Here is an 18028-nt window from a genome sequence, read left to right on the forward strand (position 1 = left end):
AAGTAGTACTTATGTAGGATAAAAATAAAATTAATCATATATCAAAATTATCAAATCTAATTTATATTTAGTACAAATAAAAATAATTACAGTAGTGTACTGATTAGCTTCGTTTTTACAGTAATGCACTGTACTGATTAGCTTCGTTTTTACAGTAATGCACTGTACTGATTAGCTTCGTTTTTACAGTAATGCACTGTATTACACAAAACTGAAATATGGTTTGGTACTGTAACTCTTAATTACAGTAACTTACTGGCAACAGTGTTGCCAGTAAGTTACTGTAAAAAACCCTTGAAAAGTCTAACAGTGTATATAATATTTGTCCGTTATTTGTGAGAAACTAAAGCTTTTTATTTTACCTTAATTTCAGAAATATGCCTACATCTTTTAAAGGATATTATGGTTGGGTTAGGTACATATTGATGGTAAAGCTGAAGAGGTCTTGGAAGCCAACATCTACTACATGTGGGGAGTTAACCCCTGATTGGCTTCATCACTGTCTCCTCTCCACCAGTAAGCTGGTGTGTGGTGGGCGTTCTGGCGCAATATGGCTGCCGTCGCATCATCCAAGTGGATGCTGCACATTGGTGGTGGTTGAGGAGATTCCCCCATCTATGTAAAGCGCTTTGAGGTCTCAGAAAAAGCGCTATATAAATGTAACGAATTATTATTATTAACCTTTTTGCCCAGGAATGAAGGGACCAATGATCATTTACTGGTATGAATTATAATACCATGTTTGACTCTTTGGCGCTCATCCATTGATAAATAGAGAGATTATGTAACTGCTTATACTGTTATCAAAACTCAAGTAATGTGATTTAAATGATTTGCTTTTAGAGGAAATGTAATTCTAGTTCCCTTTCAAGGGAACTTGCGCTGCGTCAATTGACGCTGTGGGAATGCTCTGCGTGATTACGTCTTGAAGCACATGTGTAATCAGTCCAATGGTGTGGCGGAACATCAGAGGCGGGTGACATCACGAACCAGGAAACTATAAAGCCTTCCCAAATCAAGCAGCACTAACTTCTGTGTCTTCAATATCTCTCTGTGAAACCATTTGTCTTATTTGATGTTGTCTGTCTATCAAAAAAAAAGTACAATATGGCGAGTAAGCAGCATTTTAGAGTGTGTGTGCCCCCCTGCCCGCGTTATCTTACGGGTGGGGACACACACAACCTTTGTGTTGTTTGTTTGGGTGAGGAGCATGCACGGTCAGCGCTCAACCTGCTCGCTGGCTATGAGCACTGTGAGGCAGTGTTGTAGTCGAGTCACCAACTGTCGAGTCCGAGTCGAGTCTCGAGTCCCCGTGTTCGAGTCCGAGTCCAAGTCCGAGTCACCAAAGAAGAGACCGAGTCGAGTCCGAGTCGAGTCACCATTACCTGAGTTCGAGTCCGAGTCGAGTCTCGAGTCCCCAGTGTTCGAGTCCGAGTCGAGTCATCAAGGTTGAGTCTTTGTTATATTTCAAGACTGCCTACATTTCTCTACTCTGGCACCTTTAAAGAGCTGATATAATTATAAAAGAGGGTCTACATTAAACAAAAATGACACCACTGTGTTGACAATTATAAATAATAAATAAATAAATACAATATAAATAAATATAAATAAAAACTTTTGATTTCAATAATGTAGGCTATTAGTAGGCTAAATGTTAAAATTTACATTAACAATGCTGTAGAAGTGCAGTTTATTAATAGTAGCCTAAATGTTAACTAATGTAGTTAACTAGAGTTTAATAAATGGAACATTATTGTAAAGTGTTACCGATTTGTTATACACCGATTCAGACGTCTCGTGAGTTCGTTGTTGGACAGATGGACAGTTGTTTTAACCATTCATTAAAGTGAATCGTTCAAAGGAGTCATTAGTTCGCGAATCGGACGTGTCATTAATGGACGTGTAGCCTACGGCACGCATTGTGTGATTATCTCGGCAGTTTAGGACAGGACAAGATTTGTGTCAACACAGAAAACATTTCATCACTAGATAGGTCTTTTCGTTTATTGAAATTGTGGCTAATGTCAGCTGAATGTGCGGAACGCTTTTCAGAGAAGATAAGGCAAACTTTTTTTTTTTAATTGTTTCAGCACAATTCACACCTAGCGGTAATTCAGGAGAAAAAATCTCTGAATGATCTACGTGAAACTTCGGTCTTCCGACCTTTTACTATCGTGTCAATTGATTTTGATTAATATTAGAGGAGGTAGCTTGTGTTGTTTGAAGACGGTGAGAGCGCGCGCGCGCGGCTGGTTCTCTCTGCTCGTTCTTATATGCAGGAAAAAAAGAGATCCCGTCCGGTCTTGGAGCCCAAAACAGGAAAAGTGTAACATCTTATATCAAATTTTAAAACCTATTTAGTCAGAAACTTCATCCAGCGTCATTCATTTGATTTGATTCAAATCTCAAGTCCGATTTTATATCCTCGAGTCCGAGTCCAAGTACGAGTCATCAGTCCGCGAGTCCAAGTCAAGTCACGAGTCCTGAGAATAGAGTCTCGAGTCGGACTCGAGTCCAGAGAACAGGGACTCGAGTCGGACTCGAGTCCGAGTCCAGGACTCGAGTACTCCATCACTGCTGTGAGGTGCTTAATATGCGAACACGCCGATCCCGCCTGACACTCTTTGACGAGGGTGCTCAGGCTCGCAGTCATGGGGTTCACAAATGGATCTATCAGAGGGGTTAGAGACAGGCCCAGCCTTATCTCTGTCCTCACCTGATAGATCTAGTGCCTTTTCTCAGGGTTTGGAAGCACACGCTGTGTTTTTTTCTGCCCTGGTTGAAGCACAGACACTGCAGCTATCTAGTTCTTCTGAAGAATTAGATGTTGTTAGTGTCGAGGCACGAGACTCGCCACCTCAGTCTCATGCTTATGAGGAGTTAGTTGAGGTTGTGACGCAGGCTGTCGCCAGGAAAAGCATTAACTGGCCAGCAGGACGTTCGCACAAAAAGGGGGTTGCTCTCCAAGATGTTTGCAATGAGGCAGGCTGGTCCTCACCGTACACATTTGTGAGGTTCTATTCTTAGAACCTGGACTCTAAACCAGGGTCCCAGGTGCTCTCGTCCTAGTGCTGCTCTTCACAATTTCAAACAGGACAGTCACTTCTCGTTAGTATAGACATTCCCTAGCGTCAGTCGATGCAGCGCGAGTTCCCTTGAAAAGGAACGCCTCAGTTACGACTGTAACCTCGGCTCCCTGAAGAGGGAATGAGACACTGCGTCACCTTGTCATACCTCCTACATGCCTGTCAGAGACTTACTTCAGACTATCAAGAAGCTAGCACTGCTTGGTTTGGGCAGGCTTTATAGTTTCTTGGTTCGTGATGTCACACGTCTCTGACGTTCCACCACACCATTGGGCCGATTACACATGTGCTTCAAGACGTAATCACGCAGAGCATTCCCACAGCGCCAATCGACGCACTGCAAGTTTCCTTGAAAGGGAACTAGAATTACATTTCCTCTAAATGCAAAAGCCTCTAAGTCCGTCTAATGGTTTTCTTTAATATTAACATTTTTATCAGGCTCCTATGTATACTACCTAAGTACCAACATTTCTGAATGGGCTGAGGCTGGGATTTAGTGAGTTTGAAGTGAAAGTATTTGATGAACGTATACTATGTGTGGAGAGCATTCACTCAATATTATTATCTCATTTTTGACAGATGTCGCTTTTAGAGGCTTTTGCATCGGAGGTCTTCATCTATATATATATATATATATATATATATTTTTTTTTTTCATACAGCAACCACAATCTGGCACACAAGACAAGAAGATGAAACTATTCAGCTCAGGGAAAATGTCATTGACTGCAACAACAGACAAAACTGGCTATATGCAAGGTGACCTCTGTAGCTCTCAGTCAAAGCTGCATAAACTGAAGAGTCTATGCCAATTTCAGTTTGTCTGTTTTTTTATTACTGATAGCCTGTTTTCTCTAATTCCTCATTATTTCTGCAGGTGAAACAATCACAGTTTTTGTTGATATTGACAACTCTTCATCTCGTGACGGCAAGTTAAAGTATAGCCTCATCCAGCAACAGATGTTCCTTGCTGGCAGAACAACTAAAAGAAAATTAAGATACATAGTTCACGAGACTAAAGATTGCATACCATCTGGAGAAAAGCAAAAATTTATAGTAAACCTGAAGGTTCCACGTGACCTGACTGTCACGACTGAAAACTGCAGAATTATAAATGTGCAGTACCAACTCAAGGTGCTATTTCGTCTTCCTTAGTTGCCATTTTTAAAGGGATAGTTAATCAAAAAAAAAAAAAAAAAAAAAAAGAAAATTCTGTCATCATTTACTCACCCTCATGTCATTCTAAACTTTTATGGCTTTCTTTCTTTCTTTCTTTCTTTCTTTCTTTCTTTCTTTCTTTCTTTCTTTCTTTCTTTCTTTCTTTCTTTCTTTCTTTCTTATGCGGAAGACAAAAAGTATTTTGAAAAATGTCCCAGTGTTATTTTGTCCATACAAGTCAGCATGCGTCCATTCATGTTGTTTTGGATTGAATTAATCATTCAATTATTCTTTTGTATTTGAAGAAAGAACATTTTGAAACAACACCAGGGTGAGTAAATTATGACAGAATTTTCCATTTTGACAGAACTAATGTTCACAAATTTCTCAAATGTTTGTTACATCATATAGTAAAAGTCTACATTGAGTGCAAAAGATGACTTCCTATAAAAGAGTAAAGCAAAAATAAATAATTTGATCTGTTTTCTCTCTCTTCCAGTTCACTTGATTTCTGTACACAATTGTCTTTCAGGTCTCTCTGGATGTGTCTTTTGCTTCAGATCCAGAAGTCAAATTCCCTGTGGTTATTCTGCAGCTGACCAACAATGTCCTCCCTGACAAGGCCCACCTGGGGGATTCCAGCCATATCCGCCGCCTCAGCCTAACCTTGTGCCCTATCCTGGTGGACAACCTCCTCCATATGCAGAACTTTACCCCAATCTGAATGACCCTTCAGCGCTGCCCTATCCAGGAGCTGCTACAGGGCTTTACCCAAATCCAAATGCCATGCTGCCTGTTTTCTATCCGACTCAATCTGCACCAGTTTATGATCCAAATCAAAGCACTAAAGAATCCTCTCCTAATGTGCCTTAGTCTTCTTCACCAGAAAAACTTCTGACTACCACTTCTGTCAATTAGAACTTCATGGTTAATCTAATCTATTGTGATTAATAAACAAGGACTTTTCATTTTACAGGGAATGTAGCTCTAGATGTAGATGCTAAAAAACTTTATCCCTGACCACTCAAACTAAAACTTATTTAGCTAAATCTGATAGCACTATGCTGTATTGATACTGTGTTCTTTTTAGAACATTAGTTTTGTTTTCCGTTGATTACTGTATCTGTATTTAAGCCATCAGTTTCCTCAGTTCATTGTCTGGTATTGTTTGTGTTTGATAGTTGTTATCTACTGTTACTGTAGTTTGTTATTGGAATTATTATAATTTGACTCTCAACACACACACAGATATTTAGGCATCAAATATCCACCATACTCTAACTTCCTATTTAAGATTAGTCTCACATATAAAGTCTAAATAAGTAAAACTTGGCGCTTGGAACTTTCAAGCATCTTAGCACAAACATATCAAAGAAATTGGACTGTTCTTCGTCAAAAAAGGCAGAAGCTAAACAGATAAACCCAAAATGTCTTACATTTTAGTTGTGATCATGCATCTATTTCACCAGGCATTGGTAAATTCAAATGAACATATTGTACATCCCCACCCCATCTGCACTTGCACACAAAGTAATGTCAACAGCCCAACCCTTGTTTACTTTTCTCTACTGAGCATTTCAACAATTTCTTCTAGTTTATTACAGTTCATTTTTGCAAATTGTGTTGTGTTGTTCAGCCATGTGCACTCACCAGGTAAACATTTTCAGAGTCTAAAGACACATTACTCTAACATGAACATTAACATTAGTTGCTAAAGTGTAAATGTTAACATTTTAGCAACTTACTTTTCTCAAGGACCTGCAGCCTACTTGTCATTGTAAGTCACACTGAAACAAAAACATCTGCTTTGAAAAATAAGTTAATTTGAACATATATAGTTCAGCTCCAACCAGGAAAACTATAATTAGGCTATATTGTTTATAACTTCAATTGGTTTCGAATTACAGTTGTCCAATAAACCATTAGAGGGCAGCAGAATCCATCGTAATTCGTTCACACACAAGCGACTAAAGCAAGACGCAGAAGAACGCAAGAATATCTGCAGCCGCAGGGTGGAGCATTAGTTTTCTCAACTTGAACCAACATGTCCTGTAGGTCTAAATCTGCTAGTGAAATTATGAAAATCAACCTCATCTATAATATGATCTCAGTATTCTTTCTGCTTCTTCTCCTTATGCCATCTTTACAAAGGAAACCGAAGCTCACCGTGGGTTACACACAAAACACACATGCTTTAAAACAGGAATAACAGTTGTATTGCATTAATATTTTAAATGTGAAACTAAGAATATAGAAATATGAAATAAAAATGTGGGAGAAGGATATTCCTGTGTAAGTTGGCCCAGTATCTGGAAATAAATATCGAAAAGGCAAACTCGGTTCATTTGACATATTTTGTGGTTTAAAGCTGGTACCAATTGGCATCAATTCATCTTTATCTAAATGTAACACGGCAGCATGCCATGAAAATGCCACTGACCTCCAGGTAAATCTCTTTATCGATATCTGATTTTTTTTTCTGCATTTTTAAATAAAAGCAATATTTTGAATAAAAACATTGCATTATTTAAGTCATCATATGTTGGAAAATAACAAATTGTTTAAGGTGTTTTACGTTCCTGTTGTGCATTCCCCTTGCGTAAACAGAGCCCAAATTCACTTATAACATATTACTCTATAACCAAACTGTTCAAATATTTATGTGGAGCTCTACCTAAACGTGTGAAAAATGTTTAGACTTCCACGTATTCTTTTAATACATTGCTCAGCTGTTCGCTGTTATTTGTCTCCTGAGTCCCCGGTCAAAGAACTGCACAAAAAGCGGAAGAAGGGGGACGGATAAGAGAGTTATGCGCATGCGCACTAACTTGTTTTTCACAAGAGCAGCGCTTAAAGTGAGCCGGTGGCGAAATCTCGCTGTCTTTCATTGCAGACCATCAAGCCTTCACCGAGACGCGATAACAGCATCTTTTGCTGTTATTCAGCTCTCGCAGCTCAATGACACTATCCAGTGTCAACTCTCGCTTTTTTTCATAAGAGATTATTTTCATAGACTTTGGCCGTGTCATTTGTTTTTGTCTACAAAACTTTGTACATTTTATTTTCTTGCCACCATGGTGCTAGGAAAGGTAAAGAGCTTCGTTGTAAGCTACGACTGTCTAAATGACAGCAATGTCCCTGTTTTCTCAAGTGGGGACTCCGTCTCAGGAAGAGTTATTATTGAAGTCACAGGGGAGATTCGTGTGAAGTCACTTAAAATACATGCAAAAGGATTTGCAAAAGTTCGTTGGACAGAATCACGAAATGCTGGATCCAACACTGCCTACACTCAAAATTATACAGAAGAAGTGGAATATCTGAATCATAGAGACATCCTTATTGGCCACGAAAGAGGTAAGAATACAGATCAAACATGCTCTCAGTGTAGATTTGTTCCGAAAAGAGCAGTTGAATGTAACGTTACTGGTGGGATGGATGCTCAGTGGTCCAGGATGACATGACATACTTTGGATGCTGCACAGTACTTGTTGACCGGTGTACCTGTAGACGTATTCATGCATATGCATTTATTTTCTCTATCGATTGTTTTGATGTATTCATTTGTTGGATTCGATTGGCTTATTAACGAAAAATACACCATATACATGGAACATTACATGGCAGACTCATGATCAGTCATTAAAAAAAAAGATTTGGCAATACACATGGATGCTTAATTTTCACTATTCCGTTTAGACCGCATAAATGCGTGATATTCAGCACATTTATTTATTTGATTCTGGACTACACTTCAACATTCTTTCAGGTGTCAGTGACAGCTTGAATGAATGAATGAATAGTGGCCACACAGTTTGCTCATCTCATGCTACAGCCTTATAAAAACGAGATTCGTCTTCGGTGCTCCACCGCTATACATTTCTTTTGGAAAAAGCTACGTGCATAAATTTCATATAATATCACAGTAATGACATATCTTTCGGCATAATGTCTTAAGTTTCCACCCATTGTTAGAAGCGGTTCAATCCTGTTTTGATGCAGTGTCTGGCCGTTCTTGTCTCTGATTGGTGGAGGCGCCAACGTGTCTTCTGTGACATCATGCTTTTGCGGAAAGTGAGAAAAACAGCAACTTTGCACCAGTGGCTGTAGTATGCAACCTTGCACATACAGTGGCTATTACATTTAAATGCATTCAGTGGTCCATAAAACGTCATTGCTGACTGACAACCTCGCTGCATAATGTTCTTGCATATTGGACTTTTCACATTTGAAATTGGCCAGGGTCTTACAAAAATTGAGTAATCGTATTCCTATCAACTGGTTTCACACTGTACATTTATAAACCCTCATTTGCATATTTATGAGGTCGAAAACTTTTATTGTACTAATACAGCTCTCGACCTGTTTTGATAACTGCAAGTCTTTCGGTAGAAGTGTGTCCGCACTGGCTGTTTAAGCCACATAAAACGTTTGCTGAAAAGCAAAAACCACCGTCTCTTTTTAACCAGTTCTGTTCGACATTTTCAATTTTCTCTCCGCGCGTTCCACAGTTTCGGCAACTGTACAGAGCTCATGAATATTTAATGAGGGAAGCACATAGGCAGTTCATTGGTTGTCTGTTACCAAACAACTTGATGTAACGTTCTACCGCTGCATTGTTCCATTATACTGACTGAGCAGGACTTCAAAACACAGGGTTACAAAATTACAAGTGTGAAACGTTGCTTTACCCAGGGAGAAATGTGACTTCAAGAATACACCCAAATTGTATAATAACTTTTCCCATACTCAGTCGCTATTTTTTTTTTGTTGTGAAGTTTTGGTTAGCCTGAGCTGGCTTCTGGTACAAAAGGAGCCAGTCAACGTTTGAATTTTGAAACTTATTCGTTGTATACGAATCAAGTAGTGCATGTAATGACTGTTAGTTGCATGCGTATTGTAATTTGAAAGAAATTCTTTCCCCTGTAAAGGTCTAATCTAAATAATGTGTCTAATTGTCACTTTGCTGTTTCTGTATGAGTAAATGGTTACAATAAAGATCAATTTATAATGGAAACTGGTCGGTTTTTTGTCGTTTCTGATTGCTGGTGTTTTATTTTATTTTATTCATTTATTTATTGGTCATAATTCTCTCACGTGTTTTGCTGAATGGGAGAACGCTCGTGAAGTCCACGCCGCAGCACACGAGTAGATTTACGCGCGCGCGCGCCGCCGCACACTAAATACGTAATGAGCGCTCCGGCACAGGGAAGCAGTTGGCTCCGGTTTAGTCCGGTCTTCTCTTGCTGGAGTCTGCCTTTGATTGACAGCTCTGTGCTTGTTTACCATGGCTCCGCTAAGCTGAATGGAGTGCTGACTGCTGAGCTGGCAAAACGAAAGCCGCGGTGCTTTTTTGCGTTACACAAACATTATTTAACATTGGAATTTTGTTTCACATTTACCTTATGTTTCATGTGAACTGCAGTAGATATTACGAGTATGTATCCCATTCAGAATAAACACTGAAACTTAATACACATGTGTCTCAAGTGCTGCAATGATTATACATGTGATTTAAACGCTTATGATTCATGGGTAAAATATAGGCTATTTTGTGATGCATATGATTTGCTGGGGTTTATGAGAATCATACTACTTGTTTTATCAAAGTGTGCTTATGTTTACATTTAAGCATTTAGCAGAAGTATCATGCCTTACGTGTTTTAATAAATTAGAACATGTAACAAACAAGAAGATGATCAATGCTTTGGCAGGTAAGGTATATTTGGAATATTGTTCTCTTCTGTTTCAGATGATGATAACTCTGAGGAGGGACTTACCACTATTCATTCAGGAAGACATGAGTATGCATTCAGCTTTGAGCTTCCACAAACGTGAGTTTTGGTCAGATGTGCCACCAAAGCTAATAATTGTTCATCTGTACTGTATGTTATAATTCTTATTTGTATTTTCTTTGTGTCATGCACATGCAGACCTCTGGCTACCTCGTTCGAAGGGAAGCATGGCAGTGTGCGGTACTGGGTAAAGGCTGAGCTGCACAGGCCTTGGCTTCTGCCCATGAAGACCAAGAAAGAGTTCACTGTCTTTGAACACATCGACATCAACACTCCTCTCCTGCTGGTGAGTGTTCGCATCATTCGCATCCCTGTATTCGTCCTGATTCATCAATGCAAAGTTGAAGAATAACCATTCATGGTTCTTGCATTCTAAAGTTTGGGTATTCTACTTTGCACAGTCTCCTCAGGCAGGAACTAAAGAAAAGACGCTATGCTGCTGGTTTTGCACCTCAGGTCCAATCTCCTTAAGTGCCAAAATTGAACGGAAGGGTTATACTCCAGGTAAATCTTCTGACAGTTAATATTTATATTAATATATTTATATTAAAATTAATTTGTATCCCTTATTTACAAAATTGTTATACCCCACATACTGCCCAGTGTTGTCCCCCAAACAATGTGCAATCTGAAGGCAATAGAAACAAATAGGCCTATAGTGACTGTACTATAATGTGTCTATGTAGGCTATGTGCAGTTAAACATAATTAAAATTAAAATTCAATTAGAAATAAAAAATGTCCTTTTTACTGTCACTGTCATCAAAAATACAATTACTTGTGTCTCATGTTGAATTTCAAAATTGCATTTAATGTGTAAAAGCAAATATTTAGAATAATGTATATTTTAGTCTGAATTGTTGTGCTATTCTTCTCTCATCCGTCAAAGCACATGACGTAAAATGATTAATGTCCATCCTGAACTGTTTTCCAGATGCGTTTTGTCCATAGAAATGCGTTATTCACTATTGTAAAGTGACATGATTGGCGGATGTTTTTGTGCAAAGTGATCTGATCGATTTGATCGATTCATTGTTGCAGCCCTACATGATACCCCTTGATACTTTTTGAAACCATTAACAATACATCATTTCTTTACACAGGAGAGTCCATTCAAATCTTTGCAGAAATTGAAAACTGTTCATCGCGTATGGTTGTGCCAAAGGCTGCCATTTACCAAACGCAGACCTTCTTTGCCAAAGGGAAGATGAAGGAGATCAAGCAATTGGTGGCCAACATCCGAGGGGAGTCGCTTTCTTCAGGCAAGACGGAGACATGGAATGGAAAAATGTTGAAAATCCCTCCTGTATCACCCTCCATCCTCGACTGCAGTATCATTAGAGTGGAGTACTCACTCATGGTAAGTGCTTTTTTTTTTTTTTTTTTGGATTACCGATCATCTCTACATATTGCCGCCATTTTCTATAGCTTAAAAATGTAAATAATGCAGTAATTTCAGAGCTTTGTCAATTTCAAGCAGCTAAAGGATCAGTTCCTTGAACACCCTTATGCTTTCCACCCATGCAGCTCCATTAACGATAAGGAGATTATGCCAAGTTCTCCTAGCACATACTGATAAGAAGATCAGCCTAAAAATATCTGATGAAATTTAGGCCATTGAGTGATAATGAACTATTAACCCCACAAACCAATCTGTCATCGCTCGTATCTGAATATTAGAGTTTACTATTTCAATCCATCATGAATACATAAATAACGTTGTTATATTATTTTCCTCCTACAATTTATTTAGTTTCTTGCCTTTTGGCAAAAGCATCTAAAGTGTCTAAAATACTCTGGCACAATGATTGGGTCATCCCTACGTAGTTTTTTTTTTTTTTTTTTTTTCATAGATCCTTGTTTTCTCACAACTGAAATCATGAATAATCAAATACTGTTTCAGGGTCCAAGTCTCTATTCCGTTTAGCCATTTATTTACGAAAATGAAATTTTGGTATGGGGATAAAGGTTAGGATCATGATATTTTTCATTGATAGTACTGCACACCATGAGTGTATATTAGCACCGTTTGTTTGCTTTTGGGATACGGAGAAGCATTTGGACCTGGAAACAGTGACAACCAGATGGTTTTACCAGTCATATTTACAAATCAAGGTGCACTATTTGTGAAATGATTAACCTAAAATCCCAATATTATTATCTGCAGGTGTATGTAGATATCCCAGGAGCCATGAACCTATATTTAAACCTGCCCCTGGTGATTGGCACCATCCCCCTCCATCCTTTTGGTAGCCGTACATCTTCTGTGAGCAGTCAGTGCAGCATGACCATGAGCTGGTTAGGCATGGCCCTCCCTGAGAGGCCTGAAGGTAAGGAACTCTGCACGATACTGCCTGCTCATCCCCTAGGTTGTCAATTAAAGGAATAGTTCACTTAAAAATGAAAATTATGCCATCATTTACTCACCCTCAAGTTGTTTCAAACCTGTATGAATTTCTTTCTTCTGCTGAACACAAAGGAAGATATTTTGAAGAATTTCGGTAACCAAACAGTTGATGGACCCCATTGACTTCCATAGAAAAAAAAACAAAAAAAAAACAATAAAGTCAATGGGGTACATCAACTGTTTGGGTACCGAAATTCTTCAATAGTAAATGATGACAGAATTTTCGTTTTTAAGTGAACTATTCCTTTAAAACCTCTTGTTTTGAGGCATGTTTTCAATATAATAAGAGTCCAGATTTGGTATATATGGAGGTCAAGTGATTTGAATCTTGACTTGTTGCACAGTGTTCTTTAAAATAAGACACCAAAAGAGGAAGTGGACAGAACATTGTATGTAGAGAAGAAACAGATATCATGGTTGGCATCGCTACAGCATTAACATTTGTTTTTGCTGTACGCAGCTCCTCCAGCCTATGCAGAGGTGGTCACAGAAGAACAGAGGCAAGGCTGTCTGGATGTGTCGTCAGGACGGGAGAACTTTGAAGGGCCATTATTGGCCTACATCCAGGAGTTCCGCTTCCGACCCCCTCCACCCTACTCTGAGGTAAGTTTTTTTGTTTTTTTGACGGGTAAAATGTTGATATTTTTATCAGGAGGCAGCCTTCAGCCATGTTTACATGCATTGGACTCACGGCAGCTGTTTTTCTGTTCCCCTCTCCATCAGATTGATCCACATCCAGATCAAGCCACATCGACCGCGGAGCAGAGACTCGACACCTGCCCATCACGTTGAGAAATGCATGGAACGAGTCCAAAGTGGTTGGGCTTTAGGAGCTTTCACTTTTGTTTACCTCCAGATGACAGCGATTGTTTGCTTCGCTGTCACCACCGAGAGAAAACAAACCTCTGTGGAGAAATCCGTTCGTAAGGGTGCAGGAAGTCACTGGCAAATTACCCGACCCAGAGATTGCCCCCGTAACCCCCCCCGACCCGTGGATGGGACACACCCCACCGGACTAAGCCTGGAGAGCTTTGTCAATGTAGTCACTTTTCTCATGCTTTTCAGTAAAAGTTGACAAAAGAACATGCAGACCTTGTCCGAGATCTGAAGAGAAAGGCAAGAAAACACTACGACCGCAGCCATTCGCAGTACAGCTGAGAGAAACTCGTCATTCTCTTGTCTCAGTTTTTGCTTTCTGTTTGCACGTTTGCTTTCCTCGATTTGAGTTTTAAAATCACTGATTGTTTTATTTCAGTTTTCTTGGATTAAGAGATTACAGGCTTATAACAGTTTCGCTTGAGCCGCACAAATTACAAAGAACACAGAAAACAGATTCTGAGGAATAACAGATTGAATGGACTGACGTAATGCACTGATCTTGTTCAAGCTCTTTTGAGGTCTGTAGTTTTCATTGATTGTGTTTCCTCAGTCGATAATCTGCTCTTGGTAACATGCTGTCTGAAAGCTTTTGCAATGTTGCCTTGCCAACTCATAACCCAAGAATGGCATTTGTTTAGTTTTTTCCTGTTCAAATGGACTTCATTTTCAGGTCTAAATGTAGAACCTTTCAGCCAAACGTGGTTTGCTTGGTGTTAAATTTGTTGCACGTTGTTTGGTAGAGGAGCAAAAGTCCAGGACATGGTGTTCATGTGTGTGATCGGAGCAGAGAGATAAAACAGGGTGGGGCCTGGGCAGGATGCCTGAAAAGTTTGTGGCCTTTCTGTTCGTAGTGTGTAGCGGTGCAAGCTTCGAGATCGCACTGCCTGAAAAAAAGCACTCAGTCTCAGGTCATCTCACTTGCCAAATGAAAACAATAACAGTGCATATTATGTTTCAGTTGCACTGTTTCAGTTCAAGGAAGGAGACTATAGAAGGAAATTCAGATTCAATATTGAAAAACTGATTCAATAAAGAGAGGAGATATGCACAAAGATGCAAGGCAGCTTTCAAAGACTTATGACATTCCCTTTTTGTCCTGCTGCACCGGCGGACTTACATTTGACGTAATGTTTCTTCAGACCAGTGAAGCCAGGCATGACCCAAAGGATGGCACAAATGCTTAAAAAGCCAAGTTGTAAAGCAAAACGAGGACTCTGGATCTTATCCAGAGACGTCCGAATCCAGTTGAAATGAGTTGTACATTTGTTTTTAAAACTCATTCGACTACAAAAGTAGTTTAGGCTCTGATCATGCTTGGCCCTCATTAAGCAATTTTTTATTTTTCATTTTTACTGAATTGAAACCACAAGTCTGCTCATGTCTGGTTGAGGTCTGGAGAAATGTTGGCATTCAACCATTTAGCTATGTAAATAGTTGAAGAAGTGTTTGGATTTATAGAATTAGTCATTATTTGTGCACACAGTGTGTTATAGGTTCATCTCTAATGTGGTGGTGGTTATGATTCAGCAGTTTTTGAAGCAAAGTGATCTTAACATAGTGGCCTTGATGAAGTACTGATCTTAACATTCTTAACATCCTATTTGTTATCCTTTTATTCCAACAGATTGGGGTTTAGTTTAAAAGGACAAAAAGGGAAAACCAAAAAGTCCTTCAAAGCGAGTAGCATGGATCATGCCACTTTTGATTTGAACGGGTTTCGGTTTTCAGTTATGGGTTTTGATGAATACTTATGGGCATTCAGTGTTTGTTTTTCAAACAAACTAACTAATATAGATCCTCTCGTCTCAATTAATATGGGAACAATAGCTGTAGCACACCTTAGAGAAATTGGTCATCCAAAAACTCAAGAGATGATTATGAGAAAAAAAATGATTTGCTTCTCTGTTGTGTTTTACAGTTTAAAATTGAACCAAAATTGGCTACTAATGAAAGAATAAGCTTAAGCACAAAAAGAAAAGAGCTTCTTTTTGTGGTTGGTCAATACTATAGTCTAATGCTTGGCCTTCCGTGTAGTCCAGTGTTAAAGCTAAACTCTTGACTCTGTCAGGAAACACCTTTAATGGAAATATGTTATGTTTTAGAATTAAGTGCAATATTTCTTGAGTTTATTTTGACTCAGTGGTATATTTTGTCTTATTTCAATGTGATTTCATTTCAGAGATCATTATGAACATTTGATAATGATCGAAATGTATGTCTGTATTGGTTTTAACTTTTGTCTTAGTTCTTCCTTGGAAATAAATAAACTAAATAAAAGAAAATCATTACTTCTGCTGTACTTCTGCTTTATTTTTATTCTATTTACTATGTGTGCATAAAAGCAAACAGGCTACTGCCCAGAATTTAAAACATCAGCAAGACCTTTTGTATGAAATATGGACATGTTGTGCCCCCATCCCCCCCCAATAAAACCAATTCAGCGGAAACTCCACCCTGCAACCGACTCTAAAGATTTCATTGGTTGCCTACACCAAACTCTACTCTCTAACTCTACCCTTTACCCTAACTTAAACTAATTTATAATATTTTATAATAATTGATAATCTAATTTAGTGCTCATAAGAATCCTTTTCTTTTTTTCACATTTACTCCTTTGCATTGCTGTTGCTTTAAGTAGATCATTTCAAGATAAGGTTGAACCTTCTTTAAGGTGTCGGACTCCAAGACGCCAGCTTGGTTTATAGGGGATAACCTTCTGACCTCAGCTTATCGGATGGCACTAGGGTCAAGAAGTAACTTTGGGGTCAAGTGAGTTCACAAACTTTGGCCAGCAGTGTTGGTTGAAAATACTAACACATAAACAAGGCTTATCTTAGAACTGGCCAAAACATGGGAAATTGTTATGCCCAATTCAAAGCTATGGCTGTGATTTTAATTTTAGCCATATTATGAATTCTGTTCTTTACCATGTGTTCTTCTTATACAGTGCTATGCATAAGTTTAGACACCCATGCTAAAGTTGACTAAAAAGAGGAATAAAAAATCATCTTTTGGAAATTGAACTTAATGCCTTAATTAAAAAAATTAGGAAAAGTCCAACCTTTAAGGACACCAATTTTCTTTGTGAATGAATAATGTATCGTAAATAAATAAATGTTCTTCCTTAAAATACAGGGTGCATAAGTTTGGACACCCCTATGTTAAATTCCCATAGAGGCAGGCAGATTTTTATTTTTAAGTATTTTTTTTTTTTTTTTTTTTTTTTTTTAGGATACTATGCATCCTGATAAAGTTCCCTTGGCCTTTGGAATTAAAATAGCCCCACATCATCACATAGCCTTCACCATACCTAGAGATTGGCATGGGGTACTTTCCATAAGATCATCTCTCAATGCAAATCAAACTAGCTATTAGGCTAACTGAAATAAAACCATGCCAATCTCTAGGTACGGTGAAGGCTATGTGATGATGTGGGGCTATTTTAATTCCAAAGGCCAAGGGAACTTTATCAGGATGCATAGTATCCTGGATCCATGAAGTAACTGGCCTTCAAAAATAAAAATCTGCCTGCCTCTATGGGAATTTAACATAGGGGTGTCCAAACTTATGCACCCTGTATTTTAAGGAAGAACATTTATTTATTTACGATACATTATTCATTCACAAAGAAAATTGGTGTCCTTAAAGGTTGGATTTTTCCAATTTTTTTAAATTAAGGCATTAAGTTCAGTTTCCCAAAGATGATTTTTTATTCCTCTTTTTAGTCAACTTTAGTATGGGTGTCTAAACTTATGCATAGCACTGTAAGATTTTTCCCAATCATTAAAATGCCTTCCTACTCACTTATGGCTCATAAAGGTTTATTAAACATTAAATATGTATTATATTTAGATCTATGCTTATTCTTTAAATTATGTTTTATAAACAAAGTTCGGGAGGAGCACGTTCAAATAATCAATCCAATCTACTCGTCATCAAACAATTATGTCTACCCTAATCAACATGACAAGAGGTATATATATATCCACTCTGTCAACTCACCTAACATTCCTTGACAGTTTTTCCAGCATCCCTCCACCACCCCGACTCCTCACTCTTGGCTCAATCTTTTACAGCCAGGAATACGGGGGGAGTACTTTGGGTTCGGGCCGAATACCGAGCCCGGAGCCCTCTCTTCGGACAGCACGCCAAATACGCATTTATTCTATCTGACTTATTTGTAAGTGTGAACTAGTGAAATGGGTATTTGGATTGCCTGAGGTGAAGTGTGAGATTACATATTCATTTTGACCACAAACTGATTATTGATTTGCAACTCAGTTGTAACATATTTAGAAAATCCATTGTAGTTGCGTCATTCATGGGTTATGTTTATTGACTGGGTTTTAGGATGTAGACTCGCACGCACAGGATAGAGCATAAGGAGTCAGGAGCATAAAAACAGAAACTGTTTATTCTTTTTTCCTCTCTCTGGATGTCTCTTTAACTGCATTTATCAAAAGACAGTTTTTAATAAAGCCTACACTTTGTTTTCAGAATATTAGAATGATTTCTTAAGGATCATGTGACACTGAAGACTGGAGTAATGGCTGCTGATAATTAGGACCCAAGCAGTGAAGGTGCTTAGGCACCTATTGTAATTTTTGGTGTTCTTATTCTTCTTCCGTTTGCTCTTCTTCTGCGCTGGAAGTCTATGGCAGCCCATAGAACCGCTAAAGGGAAAGTTATGAAATTTGGCACACA

The 18028-nt window shown here is 38.6% G+C and overlaps 2 protein-coding genes across 2 annotated transcripts; both read left to right on the forward strand.

Moving 5' to 3' along the window:
- Positions 1 to 402: 402 nt before the first annotated feature.
- Positions 403 to 5151, forward strand: LOC311293749 (arrestin domain-containing protein 3-like; the record flags this gene model as incomplete). The annotated part of the gene is given in 7 exon segments (XM_084414241.1): positions 403 to 410; positions 694 to 721; positions 3752 to 3848; positions 3967 to 4223; positions 4780 to 4843; positions 4846 to 4862; positions 4866 to 5151. Coding segments are annotated over 7 exon segments (726 nt in total). The 3' UTR covers positions 5121 to 5151.
- A 1981-nt stretch (positions 5152 to 7132) lies between these two features.
- Positions 7133 to 15612, forward strand: arrdc3a (arrestin domain containing 3a). The gene is made up of 8 exons (XM_084414894.1): positions 7133 to 7601; positions 9997 to 10078; positions 10178 to 10325; positions 10441 to 10543; positions 11142 to 11398; positions 12206 to 12368; positions 12906 to 13048; positions 13169 to 15612. Exons 1-8 carry the CDS (start codon positions 7322 to 7324, stop codon positions 13235 to 13237), a joined length of 1245 nt encoding a protein of 414 aa, XP_084271020.1. The 5' UTR covers positions 7133 to 7321; the 3' UTR covers positions 13238 to 15612.
- The last annotated feature ends 2416 nt before the right edge of the window (positions 15613 to 18028 follow it).

This window comes from Rutilus rutilus, assembly GCF_951802725.1.
Source record: "Rutilus rutilus genome assembly, chromosome: 7".
Taxonomy (NCBI): domain Eukaryota; kingdom Metazoa; phylum Chordata; class Actinopteri; order Cypriniformes; family Leuciscidae; genus Rutilus; species Rutilus rutilus.

Bases quoted from the DNA above. Each gene is read 5' to 3' on its own strand.
- arrdc3a (XM_084414894.1), top strand. From the start codon at position 7,322: ATGGTGCTAGGAAAGGTAAAGAGCTTCGTTGTAAGCTACGACTGTCTA. The intron at 7,602-9,996 runs GTAAGAATACAG...CTTCTGTTTCAG, and splicing joins CCTTATTGGCCACGAAAGAG to ATGATGATAACTCTGAGGAG. The intron at 10,326-10,440 runs GTGAGTGTTCGC...TACTTTGCACAG, and splicing joins TCAACACTCCTCTCCTGCTG to TCTCCTCAGGCAGGAACTAA.